At 35.0% G+C, this 20,425-nt stretch overlaps 1 protein-coding gene and 1 long non-coding RNA gene across 2 annotated transcripts; both read right to left on the bottom strand.

Moving 5' to 3' along the window:
* Nucleotides 1-1,873: 1,873 nt before the first annotated feature.
* Afti (aftiphilin) lies at nucleotides 1,874-16,262 on the bottom strand. Its single transcript, XM_085948440.1, has 5 exons — nucleotides 16,147-16,262; nucleotides 15,855-15,964; nucleotides 11,886-13,537; nucleotides 9,604-9,829; nucleotides 1,874-3,952 (listed from the first exon to the last, which is right to left on the bottom strand). Exons 2-5 carry the CDS (start codon nucleotides 15,946-15,948, stop codon nucleotides 2,112-2,114), a joined length of 3,813 nt encoding a protein of 1,270 aa, XP_085804566.1. The 5' UTR covers nucleotides 15,949-15,964; nucleotides 16,147-16,262; the 3' UTR covers nucleotides 1,874-2,111.
* Nucleotides 16,263-17,470: 1,208 nt separating this feature from the next.
* On the bottom strand, nucleotides 17,471-18,322 carry LOC147071035 (uncharacterized). Its single transcript, XR_015070850.1, has 3 exons — nucleotides 18,271-18,322; nucleotides 18,054-18,164; nucleotides 17,471-17,915 (listed from the first exon to the last, which is right to left on the bottom strand). It is a non-coding gene; the product is annotated as an uncharacterized LOC147071035 (long non-coding RNA).
* Between the last annotated feature and the right edge of the window lie 2,103 nt (nucleotides 18,323-20,425).

Here is a 20,425-nt window from a genome sequence, read left to right as displayed (position 1 = left end):
GCAGATAATGGAACGACTCTTGACAATATGTCTGAGACGCATTCTGCATTTTTTTGGACATATTGTCCGGTGCGGACCGGACAACCTGGAGAGACCGGTGGTATCGAGAAGGATGGAAAGTCTTGGTCGCTCAAAGGATGGCAAAATTAAAAAGTGGTCACGATCCTCATGCATGAGTGTATGACCAAGAAGAATACTACACTTCGGCATTGATATTTAATTTTAAAAAATCCTGTGAAATATGTAGAAAACCGAGTAAGTAATCACAATGAACATAAAAAACTGCAGCCATTGCGTGTGTCATAAAACCGGAATGCCAAGTAAGCGATGTTAATATTTGTTGAGTTTACCAACTTAATCACGCTTCATGCGTTTGCTAAACAATTTCAAATAACACAAATAATATATACGGGTCCTTCTATTTATAGAACAAATTCTTTCAATTTACATGTTTTACAAGACAATATACTGATATTCCGTGTGTGACGGCCTAGATGTAAGTACCATGTTTTTTATTAATAATATTAGTAAAATTAAACTGACTGATGGTTTTAGAAACAAAGTTGTTTTTGTTAATTCTACTTTAAGATACCATGTTTTTAATGGTTAATATATTTCTATCAAAGCATTAAATACTCTCACCGTGGAAACTGCCATTAAAATAATTCCCAGTGGTAACAATATTACAGATGTACATAATGTAAATTATAGAAATATCAGGTGTAATTTGGATGTAATCGTGAGTATTGCTTTGGATCAAACATTATTTTAAATATACAATATGACGCGATGTTTTCAATATAAGTAGTACAATTGATTGACAATGTATCACTAAAATTATATTATTACTTACATAGGTACCACCAAATACAATAGAAAATCGATTATCTGAACGAATGTATAACTAAACCCAATTGTGTATGTTACGATTGACTGTATATCGGTAGCAAAGGGTGATGGTAGGCTGTTAAGATCCGCCATAAATAATGCACATTAAACTTTGTTAGTCATACGTATTTGTTTTGATTGAACTAAGACTACAAATTGCAGATAATGTTGGTAAACTGGTAAGTTAACTAAGCCAGAATAGATAAACTTTAGTCTATCTATAAAGTGCCTCATGCACTACCGATTGAGCTAGCTAGCCCACCATGGCCAAGCGGCTTACACGTTGGCTTATAACGTCGTGGGTTCCAGATTCGAATCCTGGGTCTGGCAAATATACATATTGTTTTTCAATTTGTCAGAGTATGGACCGTTGAGCAAGTAGCCAACATTGATTTCTCGTAAAAACAGAAATCTGTTGATATAAACCTCCACTCTGTGGAGGTACATATGATCTTAATAGGAATATTTTATAGATAGAAGAATATTTTTTATATATTACAGTTAGATTAGCAGGGGTAAATGAATTTTAAAAAACTAACCAACACTATCTGTAATATGTACTCTTAATTCAACAAAAACAAATAAATATGACTGAAAAATCGTGCACTATTATTGTCAGATCGCACATAGGATACCTAAACTATTAGGGTTCGGTTAGCCAGGGTTTAATTGAATTTTTAAAATCAACCGGCACCATTTGCCACTTGTATTTTTAGTTCAAAGAAAACAAATAAGTATGACTGACAAAGTTTAGTGTGCACTATTTATATCGGGTCTTAACAGCCTACCTCCACCCCTCGTCACTGATAATTAATATGGTATATAAATAAAATAATAATTATGTTAAAATTATCATAAATTTACTTAAAATCAACCACTATCAGTGTCCTAAGCATACTCAGATCACGATTGTGTGCCAAAGGTTTTCCGGCCCCTGACTTGGATTCGGCCCCTGATGGATATTCATTTAGCAATGATATTTCTTGAACATTTTACCTGTTGGCATATTATATTGTGTTTTTACTTGGCATTGGTGAATAACCATCCTTTTACCAAAATTCTAGGGTCCAGATAATCAATTTTCTACTTCATATTAATTAAAAACTATTCATAAATTACTGTATCACGCAACGTTTCCCAGTGTCGTATTGAGGCCGTATAGTCTGTACTTCGAGAGGCGAGAGTATTCAGGCGATGTTTTCGTTTCTCGTCAAACGGTGGTGTTATAAATTCTGAAAGTGGTTGTTATACTTTCTATTTACACCGGCCTTAGGCGTGGAGTACGAGAGGTGAGGCAGGACACTGATGGGAGGGGGCGCCTCGGCAGGTTTGGGCGCGGAGGGATTCGAACCGCCCTTGAACTTGTACGGGGCGGCACTGTTGGCTTGGGAATGTATATTCTGACTAATCGTCTTCACTTCATTATAGTTCCTCGACGGCAACACTGTATTACTCACGAAATCGGACCAATCTTCGGTGTCTTCCATTGAAGCGTTGGCACCGGCACTGTGATTGTTGGAAACGGTATTAAATCCGCCGGATTTACTAACGTTCTGATTGGCAGGTTTGATGGAAACGAAATCGGACCAACCATCGTCTTCGACGCCTTGGCTGCTTCCGTGCGAATTGTTATTCTTCGAAGACGTTTCCTTGGGCTCCGTGTACGATTGAATAGAATTGATCGGGTTAAATCGGGAGAGGTCCTGAAGATCGATGCCAGGGTCCGGCCAGTTAATCTGAGAGTAGCTCTCCAGCGACAGCGGCTGAAGTATCTGATGTGAAGCGCTCTTCTGAGCGTAGTCTTCGGTCTGCTGAACAGATATCGGCTGAAGAGGAGTTCTACTGTATTGATCGATGGGAAAACCTAAAGGTTTCGGTGTCGGATTCTTCGCCGAAGTAGAAGATTGGTAAGTATTTTGATATTTGGGAACGAACTCTTGCCGGGGGAAAGACTGCACGCTATATGTGTATTTTGGGGCCTCTTTGGAAAGAGACGGCACTGAATTAAATTCGACGCTTTGAAAATCATCAAAATCATCATTCACAGTATCGCTAGCATTCTTCGATTCGAAACTTATATTCTTATTCATGTTCATGTCGACGCTAGATATGGGAGTCATTTCTTTAACATTAGTTTGACTGGTAAAACCGGTGCCATAACTGACAGACTGTATTCTGTTTGACGATTCAGCTACAGATTGGAAATCAGAAAACTCATCATAATCCGACGATTGCACATTAGTTTTTAATGCTGGCCTTTCTGTAGTATTATCTCCGACGAAACATTCTGAGGTTATCTTGGACTCTTTTAAAATAAAGGCAGGCGCTGACGAGAAGAGCTTCGCGGTCCCGAATGAGGGTCTCTCGAGACGTTCGTCGTCCCAAATGGGCTGAAGAGGCGGCACCGCCGGAATGTCCGTGAACTCTTCGAATGCTGACGATTTTATATCGCCCGGCGCCGGCCAATTCACGAGTGGAACACTGGGGGCCAACTTGACGGGCTCTAAGACATGAAGCGGTTGAATAGACGGAGTGACCTGCGAAACTTGCTTTAGGGCTTCCGCAGAATGAAAATCACCGAAATCGTCCATTTCCTTTGCGCTTGAATCCACAAAAGGCAGTGTCTGTTTAGGAAGCTGCTCTTTTACATCCGGCACTTTTTCATTGAGGACGAAATCAAAGTCATACTGTGACGTATCAACATTGCCTGATGATTTACCAACGGTGCCAAAGGTGTGACTCTGAAAATCACTGAAGTTCTCAAAAGCACTCGACTCGATACCTTCCGAAGGTTCAGCTTTCAAAGTATTCGACGACGCGCTGCTACTCTCATCTATTTTAGAAGAGTGCGTTTTATCGGTGTCATTGTAGTGGACGGTGTGAGACCAGGGCGTCTCGGAGTCGGTGGGGGTGAAGATGTGCGTCTCGGGCAGGTTAATCTGCCGGCCGATGTTCAGCATCGTCGGGTGGGTGGGATTTTTCACTGATTTATTGAGCTGCTCGGGCGCGTTGACATGCTCACAGCTGTGCGGGATGTTTGTGTGCTCTTCACCTCTTTCGATTGCTGCAAATTAACGAAGAATATTAGAAAAGGAAAATAACAAGAGGGTACAATATAATAAGACAATAGATAAAATGTCGCCAGTACAAAAATAATTATTTATTTTACACACCCGACTATAAATATTTCTTTAATTATTTTATCATTTATCTTGAATGGTAATAGACAAGAGATTATAATATACTAGCTGACCCGGCAAACTTCGTACCGCCTCAGAATCAATAATCTTGTGTTAACTTATTAGCTGAATTAAATTCAGTTTTTTATTAAGTTAAAATGAATACTCAAAATGAATAAGTTCAATAAATGTGCAAAAATCAAATCAAAATGAAAAGTATTTTAATTATATTAAACTGTACACACTGTACATGACGATGACCACGTGGATTAAGCGCCGGTATATAGTGTCGAGGGTCCCATGTTCGAATCCTGGGTCTGGTAAGTTCACATATTGTAATTCAATTTCAATTCAATGATGACTACCAAGCCAACCTTCAGTCGTTAATTGTGCGGTGGCAAGCCAGGCAGATCCAATGAGTTTCAAAATTCAGTTGGATAGTTGGTTGCTTCGTCTTCGTTTGTTACACAGTCGATAGATTTGAAGGAATGCAGTGGACCAACGATTTGATTTTGAATTGTGAAGTTTAAGTGATCCACATCTTTGTTCTTTACCGCAAGAATGCTCGTTCACTCAACCAATTGTCATGTTTGTGATTAGCAATGATGTTCGGTAACACTTTGTTGATGAGTTCGTCCTTAGTCGAGACGAAATTGGAAAAATTCAGCGGAAACGAAATCAATCCGCTCGATTCATCGACAGGAACACGGCCGTTACCGATAGTCAGCAATTGCTTGGAGCAGATGGATCGTTTAGCAATGCAACTCGCATGTTTGTCGTCAGCTGAAGTATCTTCACATAGCACCACAGAGTCGATGATTTGAGGCAAGCATTTATTTCATCAGCAGCTGTCGATCTTGGAATGACTGGTAGTGTTTGGCGAAAATCGCCAGATAGTAGAATCATTGCGCCTCCAAAACTTCTTGAGTCATTGCGCAGATCTTTCATAGTTCAATTGAGTGCTTTCAATGCGCGTTTGTGCGCCATTGTGCATTCATCCCAGGTGATGATTTTACTTGCTAACAAAACTTTGGCCATTGCTGAGTATTTCGCAATGTTGCATGTCGGTTTTTCAGTCGGCAATTTCAACGTTGAATGAGGCGTTCGGCATCCTTCTAACAACGTGGCCGCTATCCCAGAAGAAGCAACTGCTACAGCATTTTCGGATCTCGCACGAACAGTAGCCAAAATCAATGACATGAGGAATGTCTTCCCAGTTCCATCGGGCGCGTCGAGGAAAAATAAGCCACCATTTCCATCATCAATTGCCTTCATTAACGTATCGTACACGTCCTTCTGTTGAGGGTTCAACAGTGGTACATTCGTTCGAACTGATTAGTTCAATGCATCTCGATCATATTCACGATCACGTTCCAATTCTCGATTGAAAGCGTCGTTCATTCCACGATGTGGTGTTGGCATTCCTAACTTGACTAAAAAACTGCCGCACATGAGGTAACACATGTATTCGATCAAAAACGAAGCCTGGTTATCTGTCTCCTCATTCACCTCGAGATCGGGATTCGCTGAACTGACACAAATTCGATGTAAAATGTCTTCTGACATGTCATCCTTTTACTTGTTTCACAGTTCAGGTATATTCGATGGGAAGCATGTCGAAATAATGATATCAAAAAATGTGCGTATCTGACTTGGAGATGCAGAAACAATTGCTTCAGCGATTGTCATATCCCAATGAGTATTCAAGTTTTCGTCGTTTTCAAGCAAACTGAGCTGTTGACATGAAGCACGAAATGTTGGGCACACTACACCATTGACAGTTAGACATTTCGACTATCATTCTTTCTTTTGTTTGTTTGTTTCTTCTTTATTGTTTCTGTCATGTATCAGAGATGGCGTTGTATACGGATTTAAATTTTTTGTGATTTTCTTTTATTTTCGAATGCGCGAGGTTTTCATCGTTCAAATTCAATGATGTCAGTCAAAAGCCTTTCCATACAAAATGTATGAGAAAATTAATTTTCTTCATAATTTATTTTTTCCGTGATTTATCCGATATTTTAATAGTTATTCTGCTATTCGGGGCGGAGACAAATCCAACAAATCAAAGATCATAAAAATCGGTCCGGCCATTCTTGAGTTATAAATGGTGTAACTAACCCGACTTTGTTTTATATATATAGATAAAGTCACTGTAGAACATGATTGTGGCAAATCTAGATAGCTATATTTGTAATTTCTTCCAAATTACGAGTCAATTACAAACTCCAATATAAAATTTTACGGAATATATTCAACAGATCAATGAATGTTACATGGAAATTAAATGTATAATGCATGTGTTGAAAATATGCAAAAATCACCAAACATAATATTGTTTTACGGCATAACAATATTTTATATGAGCAATTAGGTGTATGTATCATAAGACGTAAAAAGATGGGGCAACACAATGACAAAAACATCTTATCTATTAAGATAACGGATTGTCTATGTTCAAAACCCGAAATTTACCACAAAATTCTTTGTCTATTATCAGCATTATTAAGATTTTACAAAAGATTTTTTAATCTATTCGATTTTGATCACAAAAAATATAATTGAACCCTTCTCAAAATACAGATAACACAATTTCATTACACCTAAAAATAGATGTGTTCTATTTTTCTAAATTGTTGTTTTTTTTTTTAAGTTGTTAGGTGAGAAAAATTTTAATTTACAGTAAAATGGGTGATATAGGGCAACCATAAACTATAGACCTAGCATACTCTAAAAGCCTTGTCTATGGATTATTTTTTATTAGATGACATGGTGATTTCTCTATAAACGCCAAACATACATAATACTTTCCGAATTAATAATTAATATAGAAATGGAACACGAGACACACTACTTACCATTATTAAAAAGGTCACTGATTTTAAAATGGGCCGACTGACCGGATGTCATTTGATCCAGTGTCGCCATTAGGTGCTCAAGGTCTAGGAGCAGGGATTCCGCGTAGGAGGCTGGATTGTTGGGGAATATATTTTTTGACAGATGCGAATGCAGCAGGATCGGATTTGACGAAGACATGAAGGGAATGGAGAGTGATAAAAAAAAACATAACAAAGACAATCGAAACCAACCATAACCATGATAGGGTAGAACAGGAAGGGTCGCAGTAAAATCCATGGCGTTTTAAGCAAGACATGTAAGGAAATTTCACAAAAATACAAGAGATGAAAATCAATAACATTATCGTGGTGACGATGCATACAATAATAGAAAGTAATTTATTCTAATGCCCAAATTCCATCAGCGAACTCAGTTTTAACAAATTCTATTCAGAATTTATATTTTTTAGCTCTCAAGAGGTGAAAGTTTTCCCAGGAAAATTACTTTAAAACGTTAGATCCTGGCAAGGAAAAAACTAGGCTGGCAACATATTTATCTCAATAATGTATATAGCTACCTATTCCTGGCAAAAAATTCTAAAATCATTGAGATTTTTATTGAAAATTTCTCAAGAAATGAAAATCTCCAAATCAGTGAACAAAAAAATCATGAGGAACAAGAATTAATCATAACCTCTACTGTCAATGCCGTCATGCAGTAGCAAAGGGTTAAGATAGGCTGTTAAGAACCAACATGAACTTTGTCAGTCATAGGTATTTGTTTTCATTGAACTAAAGACTACAAATTATAGACAGTGTTAGTTAGTTAACTGTGTAAATCAAGCAATAGATAATGGTCAAAAAATATTCGTCAATCTATAAAATATAATATCTAAAATTATACCATTAAATCATACATAATTTTAGATATTTCATTGATAGACGAATATTTTTACCAATACTGGTTTGCTTTAGGAAGGGGAACATGAATTTTACAAAACTAACCAGCACCATCTGTAATTTGTAATTCAATGTAAACAATTATGTAAGTATGACTGACAAAGTTTAGTGTGCACTATTTATGTCGGATCTCTACAGCCTACGCCACTGCTGTCATGTTGACATTTGCCTTTAAAATGATAGTCACATAGTATTGAATTTTAATCATGATTTAAAATGATTATGTTTTTCAAACGCTGATGGTGTACTTCTAATAAAGAATTCAAGGCATGCATTTGTTTTATGGTATAATTTTTTTATTTTAATCTTTATGTCACTTACAAAATCTAGAGTATTACAATATTTTATGACATTCATTTCAATTAAATAAAAGATTCCAATAAAATTTACGTTCCATCTTCGAGTATGACTTAATATGTAGGTATGCACATACATACACAAAACAAAATCAATTTTCACACAGTGACGAATATTTACCGTTCTAGAAATTCTCATAGATTGCTTATCACTCACCCACATGACCACAACATTTATTATTATTTTGATTACTATACTTACACCAATTATTAAAAAACATATTATATAATATACCTAGTTATATATTTATATTTTTTATCATGATAAAAAGGCAGATTAAAAACAACAAAGATAAAAATGTTTACTATTGAAAAACTTAATTGATATCTACACTATTATGTATAACAGTATAACGATAAATCATTATTTTCAACCAGAATAGAGTTAAACTGCCCTATGTTCATATAGTTTATTATACATTTACAAGAATTATTTGATAGCCATTTGTTTAACCTCCTAAGCTTATGCCCTGGGTACAAATATAAATAACATGCGAGTTTGATCCAGCTGCAGAATTTAAGCCCATGGCCTACAAATTTAGAGACAGATCCCTCGTTAATATTTAATATTTTTTGTGAAAAATTTTGGTATCATTTTCCCCCTACTTCTTAAAACTTCTAAAAACTTGCCAGACAGGGTACGAAAACAAGTTATTTGGCAAGAAAAACGCTAGATTTTGTGAAAATGATTTTTTTTCTACAAAAAACAAAATCAATATATTTTTTTCAATTATCGAGAAAAATTCACACTGTGTTTTCCCAGAAACTTATCTAAAAATTTACAAAATAATCCCACTCAATCCTGTCATCTGTATGCATTCAATAGGTACCGCACTATAAAAATATATACGAATTTCAATTAAATTGACACCTACTAGGTATATTATACTGTTTTATTTCTCATATATTGACCTACATTCATTAAGTACTTGTCTGATGGTCAGAAAATTGATATGCCTGAAATTACATAAACTAAATATCTAGCGAATTTTCAGCACATTTAAAGCTGCTGGAGGCATCAAAAAACGCTAGTAAAAATACCACAAGATAGATGCATTTTTTGCAAGCTAGATGCCTATCGAAAAATGTTAGATCTGGTAAAAAAAACAATAAGTTGGCAACGCTGACTTCGAGTGATGTTATGCTATAATGGAACAACTTAACCTTGAAATTGCGCAGATTGCAATTTCTTCTACTGCGCATGAATTACATAGAGTAAATTTAATTACTGCCCCGACAGCTCTCACATGAAGCCTATTGGATCATTTTCTCTCGCTTGGCATCACTCTAATTGTATCATATTTTCTGACTTCACACTTATTTGGTATGTATACAGTAGTATACAGAATCTGATTAGATTATTAAAATGATTCTTTTACTCACACGCTTGTAAATCAGCCGTCGATAGTGTGGTAGCATTTTCCCAGTCGTTTTCTTTGCAATCAGAGGTGACATTTGCAGACCCTTCATCTTCGTTGGCTGATCTGTCGTCGGCTCGGTAGTCAGACATGGCATTCATGTTGGAGATCTGCCGGATGGGCTGAAGGGGACTGACTCCCAGGTTAGCGGCGAATCTAGGCATGTTCGTGTTCCACTTGGGACCAAATAACTGGAAAAAGTTAAACACAATCAGTCTCAAAATAATTTTATTCGATGAATAAGACTTGAGAATGTATGTTCAATATAATATAGAACTTGTGTCTTATTCGTTGAACAAAAAAAAATAGTTTATCAAACAATTAGCAAGTCTAATAGCGCCTGTACATGTGCATGGATTTACTGGCAGCAATAGTGTGTATTTTAAGCTATCGTGACAATAACTGTTTACACATAAAAGTGCTGACTGTCTCTCCAATCTCATTCTTCAAGAGTAAGCGAGACGTGATGGAACTATTAACAATTACTATGGTACTATTTGACAATCCGTAAAAATCAGCCGCGGTATAGTTTGTTTTTTTGCCGGCTGGTTCGTCACTATTGTTCTACTGCGCACGCGCAGATCGAAAAAATTCTAACTGTCACATGAAAATTCAGAGCTCCCGAACATTTTTGATTCATGCATGCAATCTTGTAACTGCAGGATAATATATGTTTACACGTACATTTTCTTGTTAAGACTGCGATAATACGTACTGTCAGCAGTAAATCCATGCACATGTAAACGGGGTACAAGTATGTTATAAAAACTAAATAATGGAGTGATCTGTGACGTTGGTTATTAATAATTAAGGAATTAATTGATATCTACTGTAATTTAATGTACAAAATCCGATAGCCAACATTGTAACACAATTTGATAAGCATTTCATTTAACAACTACTAGGGCCTGTAGCTTAATTGAAAAAATGCACTGGTGTGAATCCAGCAGTTACAGGTAGAAGTCTCACCATTTTTTTTGTAAAGAGATTTTTTCTAGTGGGTATATGCATGAGACGTTTTCAAATTATGTGTGTTCACAATCAGTCTCTACAAGTTTACACGGTTCTGTAGCTTTGTTAATGATATTTGGGGTATCACTATGTCTTTCAGTAGTATCAAAATATTCTTCAAAAAAATAAATATAATAAATAATATGTTTCTAGATGTTCTAAATTTTGTAAATATATACATTACCACTTAACTGGCCTTGTAGATATTATTTTGAGATAATCTTCTTTAAAAATCTGATAATAAATAATCCATCTGTGGCCTGATTGGCGATGAATTATTTCACAACAAATAATTTTAGTTAGTCTAGTTTATCTATGAAGGTGTTATTTGTAGCATGCCTGACAATATATGCTTTTCTGTTTAGACAAACCATCGGTGTCTAAGCAGCCGTGAGATGCATGCAAATGTACGGCAGATTTTTGTTATATTACAGCAGAAATAAATTTATCATCGAAATATCTGTATATATAAATCTTATATAATTGATTAAATCTTAATCTTATATAATCTGATCTAATTAAATCCATAATTTTATATTACGGGGTGAGACTGTGCAACATTTTCTTGTTTTTTCTACTCCCTTTCATTTATTGAATTCCTAAACTTTATTCTTTTAGTCAAGGTATAACGATCAACACAGTTCTTTACGGGCGTAAAAATCCTAGAAACTAAAGGATATAAGCCGTATCGATACCTTGTAAATCTTTTAGTAAACGATAGGTTGAATTTACATTTTATTTATTTTACCCTCGTGCCATGGCGTGTGCTTCCGTGTGGGTAAATACCCCACCAAGCTGAGTGGAATTGGTTACACGTCAGGCCACGGATCGTTGCAAATACCATCGAATGCCGTAAATCGTAACGTTCCAATTTTATCATTTTATTAGAGATTGTTTAATGGAAACCAGAGAAGTTGTTTGTTCGTTCCTTAGTTTAATTTACTGTTAATGGTAAATCTTAGCTTCTACAGATACAGATTACAGTATAAATCTTATTTACGGGACAATATCAATGTTGATAACCATGGCCGTTACCACATGATGACAATTTAGTAGACACCACTTCACAAAACGCTGATCTGTCATATATTGCAAACTGATGCGAGACGCGTCACTGACACATGCCTCTGTCATGTGTCAGTGACGCGTTGCATAGTTCTAAAGTCTACCCTTATAATGAAATTTTATCTATCGTATACGTGGAAAATCTGAATTAAAAAAAAACTTTAAACTTACTATGTTTCTAGAGTCGATTCCGAGAGATTTCAATAATGATTTCTGGCTCGCTGAATTATTCCATTGAAACAAATATGACTGTTCGGTTTCATAATCTTTTAGATGCTTCCAGTTGTTGCCCAATGCTGTTTTCAGCTCGCAATCCTTACAACTGTCGCCATCGTAATTCTCATCGGGAAATATCTCATTAACGACACTGCACAGCTTTTCATATATTTCACTGTCATTCGAATTGCCAAACTCCGTCATATGGATGGAACCGGACGATTCGATCGGCGTTTCTGACTCAACAGGTTCACACGACGGATCATACGTATCGAAGTCTCCAAAATCGTCATTGTCCGATTGCGATGCGTCATCTCCGACGGAATCGCTCTTAAAAAACGACTTGTCGTCTTCACTAATATTGATATCACAGGCATCAGCTTCGGACTGATCAAAATTACCGGCAAATTCAATTTCTATATTGTCAGGAAATAGATTTAAATCGGTATCAGTTTGGAATGCCGCGAAATCATCGAAGTCATCATCGACAGACGACTTCACATCAGTCTCAAATACTTCCAGAGTACCATCAGGAATTTCTGGTGTTTCAATTTCACTAGGTGGCTCAACATTAATCGGTATGTCACTAGCTAAACTTAAAGTGCTAAATGCATCACTGACAAAGTCCGCGCCGTGAGACGGTTCCGTTTTATAATCGAGGGTATCAATATTATCCGGAGGAATTTTATCAGTCGCAGGCTCAGTATTTTTGGCATTGTCTTCGAAAGTATCCGATACTAAATCTGCGATATTATCCTCCGAATGCTGAATGCTGCTGTTAATTTTTTTACTATCAGACAGACTACCAATCGGTTCAAACTGAGCGTCGATCGTGTACTCGTCATTGTTAGAAATGGAAGAGTCTGTCAGCGTTTGGCACGTATCAGTTATATTGATACTATCTTGTATTTCTTTGCTAACAGTATCCGGTAGATCTTTATCGGTATCCGGATAAACGACGCTAGTATCGAAAAATATATCGGGAACGTCAGTTGATATATTGTCAAGATCGGTGTTTTCATTTAAGGAATCGGGAATATTCTCCCATCCTATTTCAGAGTCGCTATTGTCTCCGTTGGCCGGCGAAAAACTGCCATCTGAAGATATATCGTGGAGTTTTGGAGGCTTGTCAGATTTGCTGTCGGTCAGACCGGGAATTGGCAGATAAATCGAGTTTTCTAAGGAATCGTTCGGCGTGTTGGTGCTCAGGAATGTACCGAAATCGTCGAAGGTCGAATTCAACGTATCCTCTATGGACTCTTTGGCATTTTGGAAGTCTAATTGTAAACTATCGAGCTTCAAATCTAAGTCCTCGATGCCGTTGTCTTCGATTATATTATTTGAAATATCGTTGACTTTAAATTCATCTTGCCGTCGGATAATATCCGGTTCAGGTGACAACTTCTCAATATTTCCAGGATGTTGCTCCTCTTTGTTAATATTTTTATCTTCGTTCGATTCATTCTTGTCGGTTTGGAATGTGGACAATTTCTCTGAAGGTGAAACATACGGACTAGTGGCGATGTTGTCGGGCGATGTTTCTTTCACCGACGGAGGATCATTGAAGGAATACCCTCTCGAATCATATTGATGACTTGGAGAAGAATCTAAAAATACAACATCAATATCAGTAGGTATCCTGATGTTGTCACAGCAATGGCTTTAAATTAAATTTAGATGTAGGTACTTAATATCTAAACAATAATTAGTTTGATTAGAAAATTGATTTAACAAAAATGAGCCCACATAGTATCACTAGGGTCCACGCTAACCTACGCGCTATTCACTTTCTACTAGATCAATGGGTTAATATACAGATATTATATGTACGGTTTTAAGAAAATCAATTTTAAAACATCCGAATCGAAATCAAAAGCAAGATGAACACTTTTTTCTTTTTGAATGAGACAATAATATCTTCTCAAATGTCCTATTTCAATGTACAATAATTTTACAGCACAAAGGTATATACTAATAACATCTGTGATCTAATGCATTGTTATGGTGTGTTCAGAATATGTACATTAAAATGAAGCCGGTATAGATTGTTTACAGCAAGCATGTCCAACTTCAAGTAGGTTGTGATCGACCATCGAGTATAAAAACTGGCAGTGACTAGGTAGCACACTCTTACATTGTCATTTTTCAACATAAACAAATGCATTCTAATATTCGGCTAATGGCACAGAGGTCTTAAAAATTAAACAACACCACTTGTCTTTTACCATCACAAAGAAATATGTACACAATTTCCCATTCATTGTGAAAATGATTAGTTATGATCTTCTTTTGAGTACATCGTCAAACTATCCTCATACTGTGCAAAAAGCCTACTGAACCATGGTAAAATAAAACTATGCCTCAGTGTAAAGCCTCAATTACATTGAGCTTCTTTACGAGCTGTTTATTGGCGAATTTACAATCTGCCTGTAAAGTCGCCCAGTGCAATCATCGAATAAGCTAATAAGCAGGTTGTAAACACTCTACCGAGAAAAGTTGAAAGCCGGTCAACTTTACACGTTACACGCCGGCGTGTGGGCCTACTGCGTCTGCGCAGTACCAACCTCCCGGTAAAAAAACGAACTACGTTCTGTCAAAATAGTCGCTGGTTTGTGGCTTCTCAGCGAATGGAAAGTTTTGTGTGTAGTCATCAAATCGCAGTAGCTGAATCGCCCGCTTTTAAATTCGCCAATAAACAGCTCGTAAAGAAGCTCAATGTAATTGAGGCTTAAAGCATGGGGATTCAAAGCTTTTCTATCTGACAGGCCGTGAGTGATGCAATACAAATTAAGTGATACGAGGAGATCACACACAAGCTTCGCTTCCTAATGGTAAATTTGAAAATGACTTTCACGTTAGCTTATTAAGGAAATAAAAATAGAAACGATTAATGCTTCCATAAACATAATTTATTACACCTGAATATACAGGTACTGTTAAACAATCAGTTTTGCTGAGCAATCAGACTCCATTTCAGTTGAGCTGTCAGTTAAGCTGACATGGAAATGCAAAACTGAAGCGATTTACCATCAGCTTTCGTATCCGTTTTTAGAGCGATTTAGAGCCAGTTAAATTGACGTGTAAATTACTTGTCGCCGTATTTTTCATACTACTTTTCTAATTTTAATTGAAATATTATTATATTTCTTCAAATATAGGTAGGTACATACAGTATTGTACCAACCAATATGTTTAGAAAGTTATTATAAAAATAATATTCATTTTTAGTGGATAAAAAATACGTAAATATATATCGCCGTTTCCCAACTGAACTGTCAACTGAGACTGAACAAATAACAAAACTGAACAGACCCAAACGGAAACCTCGACTAAACGGACAACAGAACTGACGTTTAAATGAACCTTAAACGTTTTTTACATATCCATGATCAAAATCCAGCCGGCGATCGATATGTTGGACATGCCCGCTTTGTTTTTACTATATTCAATCCTAAGAAGACCATAATATGGAAATCCCATGGTGGAGGTTGTATTGACAGATTTATGTTTTTACGAGAAATGGATGTTAGCAACTTGCTGAACCTATTAGGTCCAAAAACACTGATTTACAGCACGACAATATCTATCAATGGAGCAATTTGTAACTGCATAACTAATAGCAATCAAATAGTAATAATCTATTAGTGTGTTAAATTCAATCCAGGTCACATAGTTTTATCGTATTATTTAGACTTTAGCATTACCCTGTTTACTATATTCTATTATATTCTAAGGCATATAAGAAAAATTATACTATCTACTTACATGATTACAATGACATTAAGAATGAGGCAATTGTTGCCCAATAAGTTTGAATTTCTAGAAGTCAAACTGCTAATAATGTAGGCTTGTTAGCTTTTACTGAAGAAGTAGCAGGGGAAATTTCTATGAAGTGAAATATAAAATACGCTTGAAGCGACTTACCTTCGTAGTCTAAAGAAAACTCGTCATTATATACTAATTCGTCAACATGATCTGGAGGCGGAGGTGTGCTGCAAACCAATGGAGGGACAGACATCCCGAATCAAAAGGAACTGCAAATAAATGCACAAAAATAATAATACAGGGGCCCATTTAATGTCGACATATTCTCAAGACGACAAAAGTCTCACACAGATTGAAGGACAGGTAAAAACGAACTAATACAGACGAGTTGTAACGTATTCCTCAAATAATACTGTGCTAAACGTTGGCCAGAAACATTTTGAATACTTACGGATAATATAAAATCACATTAAATCACAGTAAATACGAATAATAAATAATATTTAATCTTTTGACATTCTTTTATATTGACACATCTGTCACGACGGCGAAACACTTTATTGAATTAAGAAGATGGGCAAAATATGTTCATAGATATTAGATACCTACACAATATGAATAGGAAAGTTATTATCTCTGGTCTGAAGACTTTTTACGTGGGTAGATTAAATTTTATTTAGCATTAATAAAACATAATATTTGTATCGTTACTTTTGGAAACTGGTTTTTATACTTACATATAAAAATAAATCTGAGTCAAACAACTCTCTTTTCATTTAAATTTGGATTATGGATATAAATAAAATTGGCATGCATATTCCATGTCCACTTCATACCTACTGATAAATAATTAATTTATAGAAAACTCAATTGTGTTTTACGTCCTTAATAACCAATTAAAAATATCAAAGTCCAACATTGCAGCGGTGCTACAAAAGCGACCTACGCGCTGCAGGTCTGACATGGCGAGAGGCGCGAGAGTTGGCGATGGACCGAGGGAAATGGCACGAACTTGTGTTTGCCCTGTGCCCCAACACACTAGGGCGAAGTAGTAATCTAGAAGGTACTTAGGTAGTAGGTAAATTTTAAAAGTAACGAAGTAACCAATCTTGCAAATTTTCCAAACAGGGCCACATTTACACATAAAAAGCGCCTGTTTTACTAAAGTTCTGCAAGCTGAAATGATGTTTATTAAAATACTAATTCATATTGAATAGTTTTATCCATTTCACTGTTGTTTTCGTAGCAATTTAGTGTATTTTTTTAAAGATAATTATTTCTCGTTGGAAAACCATGAATGGAAATAAAATAAATCTTTTCGAAAGTTTATTACAGAAAGAAATGCCGTTCGCAGGGAATTAGTCTAAAGATCCAAGAACAAAACAATAACATACTTTTAAGTGAATAATTCACTTGACCTTAGAACAACAAGGTATCATCTGGCATTTATACCAAACTGAGATATTGAGCTCCAAAGTTTTGAATATGAATAAAATCTTAACTATATGCAATGAAAATTGGTAGATATTAACAATATTATTATTATTGCATTATGTTTGTATTTCCAAAGCATTTTATACTAAATATATCTGATATTATCTAATCCAGACATTAAAATTTTGTGATGGAACTTAATTGCTCTGAATAACGAAAAAAATAGAGCAGCAAAGTTCTATCTGATTATTGAACCTTGATGTTGTGAAAATGTTTTGCTACAGAGCTTAATTATTGTGTTTAAAATTGAATTAAAATACCTTTTTCGATTATTTATTTATTAGAACAACATTAAATTTAACATAGTTTATGAAAAATGACAGGACGTGGTATAAAAAAATGTTGCATAATACTGAGATTTAGAACAATATTAATAGTTTATAAAATGACAGGAAAATATCTTCACTTTCAAGGTTTTTGTTGTTGGAATCCATATGATTCATGATGAACTCTCCAGTGTACCCACATAACTTCACAGCTCTGAAGAAAAAAGTTTCTATGATAATAGACTGGCATAAAAAAATACTTTCACAAAACTATTATTTCAAAACCTGTCAAATTACTCAATTTTTAAACGTTGTCACTGCAGTGATTCGTGAAGTAATAATTAAATAGCTTATGAAAAGAGCTATTGCAACTATTATTATTTACTCTATATCATCGCCAACATCTATGTTTTCTTCGCAAACAACATACTCTGCAACTTCTCCAAGTACTTATACCTACCTGAATAATAAAAAAGGAGAAAATATACGAAATTATGACGTATTCTAGAAATAATTTATTCGGAATGTCAAATTTATAAAATATGAAAGAATAGCAAATAAATTAAGTACTCATTTGAAAAGAAACATAAGTACTTACCCAAAATTCTCATCAATTGTAATGTCATCAGACACTACCTATAACTTGAAGATCGTTTATATCATCCAAAGAGATTGGACAATGATATTATCCAATAAATTGAGATTGTTGCTGAAAATAAATAGATAATAGAATTACTTACATTAAATTTGAAACAAAATAGAATAATTAATTGCAATACATGAATCACAAAAATAATACATAACCTCAAACTTACCTTGTATTTAAAGCAAAGATATTGTAGGTTGGTGAGGTATATTCGTAGTATTATCATCCTAACAGGGGCCAGTGTGATTCATATTTCAGTCAAAGAGAGTCCACAGAGCGAGTTCCACGTCATTTTAAATCAAATTTACAACAAAATCCCTGGTCATCGAAGATTTTATTTTAAAAACATAATAATAATAATTATTGTCGGTAAAGCAATTCATTGCAATGATTTATTAGGTTCCGTCACCGCTGTTCGCCGGTGTAAAACGTAAAATGTAAAACAATGTGAAAAATAATAAAAGTATATAGGGTGCCTGCACGATACCTAATATTTATTGCTTGCTATTATGCTCCAAAATTATTTTTTTACAGCAAATGGTCCATACTTGCTTTCAAATTTTAAATGGAACCATGTTGTTCCAAAACAAACTACCAGTGCATCTGATATAGAACTTTGATGCCCTGCTATATCATAAACCATAAAGATTTTTTTTTAATCTTGTAACACAGTTTTAAAGAGAAAATTATTATAAGAATTTTGGTACCAAAAAGTCAAAATTGACCAAAATACCAGATACCTTATTGTTCTGACGGTGAAAAGAAGTTCCGCAGACAAGTTGCAAATCTAAATTTACAACGATATAATCATTTTACAATCAGTAAACTCGTCCGTGCGAACCGACATATGAGTATTTCCCGCAGGCCGAAGGAATGCTTATGTGTCGGGTTTCATTCGTCGTATCACAGGAATTAACAAGTAAATAGTGCATTTCTGCCACTGTGTCGTGAGAAATCCATTCTTGGATTGATAACATTTGTGTCATAGTCAAATTTCGCAGACAAAATTCTAGGAAGCAATCCGCAGTGTGGGAACAAAACAACAGTAATGAACCCACGCCGTCGATAGCATTTTCTTTGTCTCCTTTTAATATAAAAACAAATGTTACAATCCAACAGCACTAGTACCTTAAATTCGTTCAACCTAATCACACGCTTCTCGCTTCGACGCAAGAGTGATTTTCATAACAAACACAATCTCCGTACTTAAATCTAATTTGTAAACTTCGCATTGTAACAAACTGTAATTTGAATTTGTAATTTGTGTTAAGGGATAATAAATTCGGGGCTACTTTCATACGCATCAAAACCTTCTGATTCTATTCATTACCTACCCCTCATCACACCATCCCTTACCTCAGTTCTAAGGTCACGTGATACGTATCCAAATAAAAAGTATTTGAGTGTAGGTACTAGTTAAGAACCTACCTACCTACCTACATATTTAAAAAACATACAAATTAATTATAAGCTCTGTTTTAATTTTTAGTTGTGTACCTACTTACTACGAAATTTAATAATCATATTATTTTTATGACGTTTTCAGGGTTTTAAGGTATTCAATAAATAAGGTGAATATTGCTTTAAAAACAGATTTAATAAAATTATAGGTACCTACCTACCTACCTACCTACTTAGGTACTTAGTTTGAATCTCAGAAATAATAAGCCAACAATAACACTTTGATAAAAATGTTTATGAACAATAATTAATTACTTATTGTTTTTCATAAATTAATAATATTATTTCGCATTTCGGCACAATGCCAAAAATCTGGGTCACTGAAACTAATCTTTAAGAGTGAGCTGAACAGCAAAGGTCATTCACAGTTCATTCAGAGAGGAATCTCAGCGTTGAAAGGACGTCATTTTAATTCAGTCTAACCTCAAAAACCTCTAACCATCAGGGATTTATTTTAAGAAACGCAATAATTATTAATTACAATTCTCGTTCGAATGAATAATCATTATTATTAATAATATTATTACCTTCAAACATAACATGTATACGACGTAACCTGATGCCGGCCGACGGAATACAGGGCTGTCAAAATTATATCAATCTAATGGTATGTTTTAAAGAGTTACAAATTTAAAGTTAAAAATAGCTTACTGTACAGATGGAATAATTACATACTTCCAAGCATCAAACGGCATACAACATTCATCTAAAATAATTATGAAAAAACTAGCTGATTATGTAATGTTATTTTTGTATTGTTCTTATTTTTTTGCTTGTCAAAATATTTCACATATTATCTGATGATGTGTATTTTGGATATATCGTAATATGTATCTTGTCTCATTAAAATTGCTATTAAGTTG

The sequence above is a fragment of the Rhyacophila brunnea genome, unplaced genomic scaffold (assembly GCF_057557595.1).
Source record: "Rhyacophila brunnea isolate RB1 unplaced genomic scaffold, BYU_Rbru_1.0 scaffold_20, whole genome shotgun sequence".
NCBI classification, from domain to species: domain Eukaryota; kingdom Metazoa; phylum Arthropoda; class Insecta; order Trichoptera; family Rhyacophilidae; genus Rhyacophila; species Rhyacophila brunnea.
The sequence above is the reverse complement of the archived record's forward strand: the minus strand, read 5'-3'. Positions and strand labels throughout refer to the sequence as shown.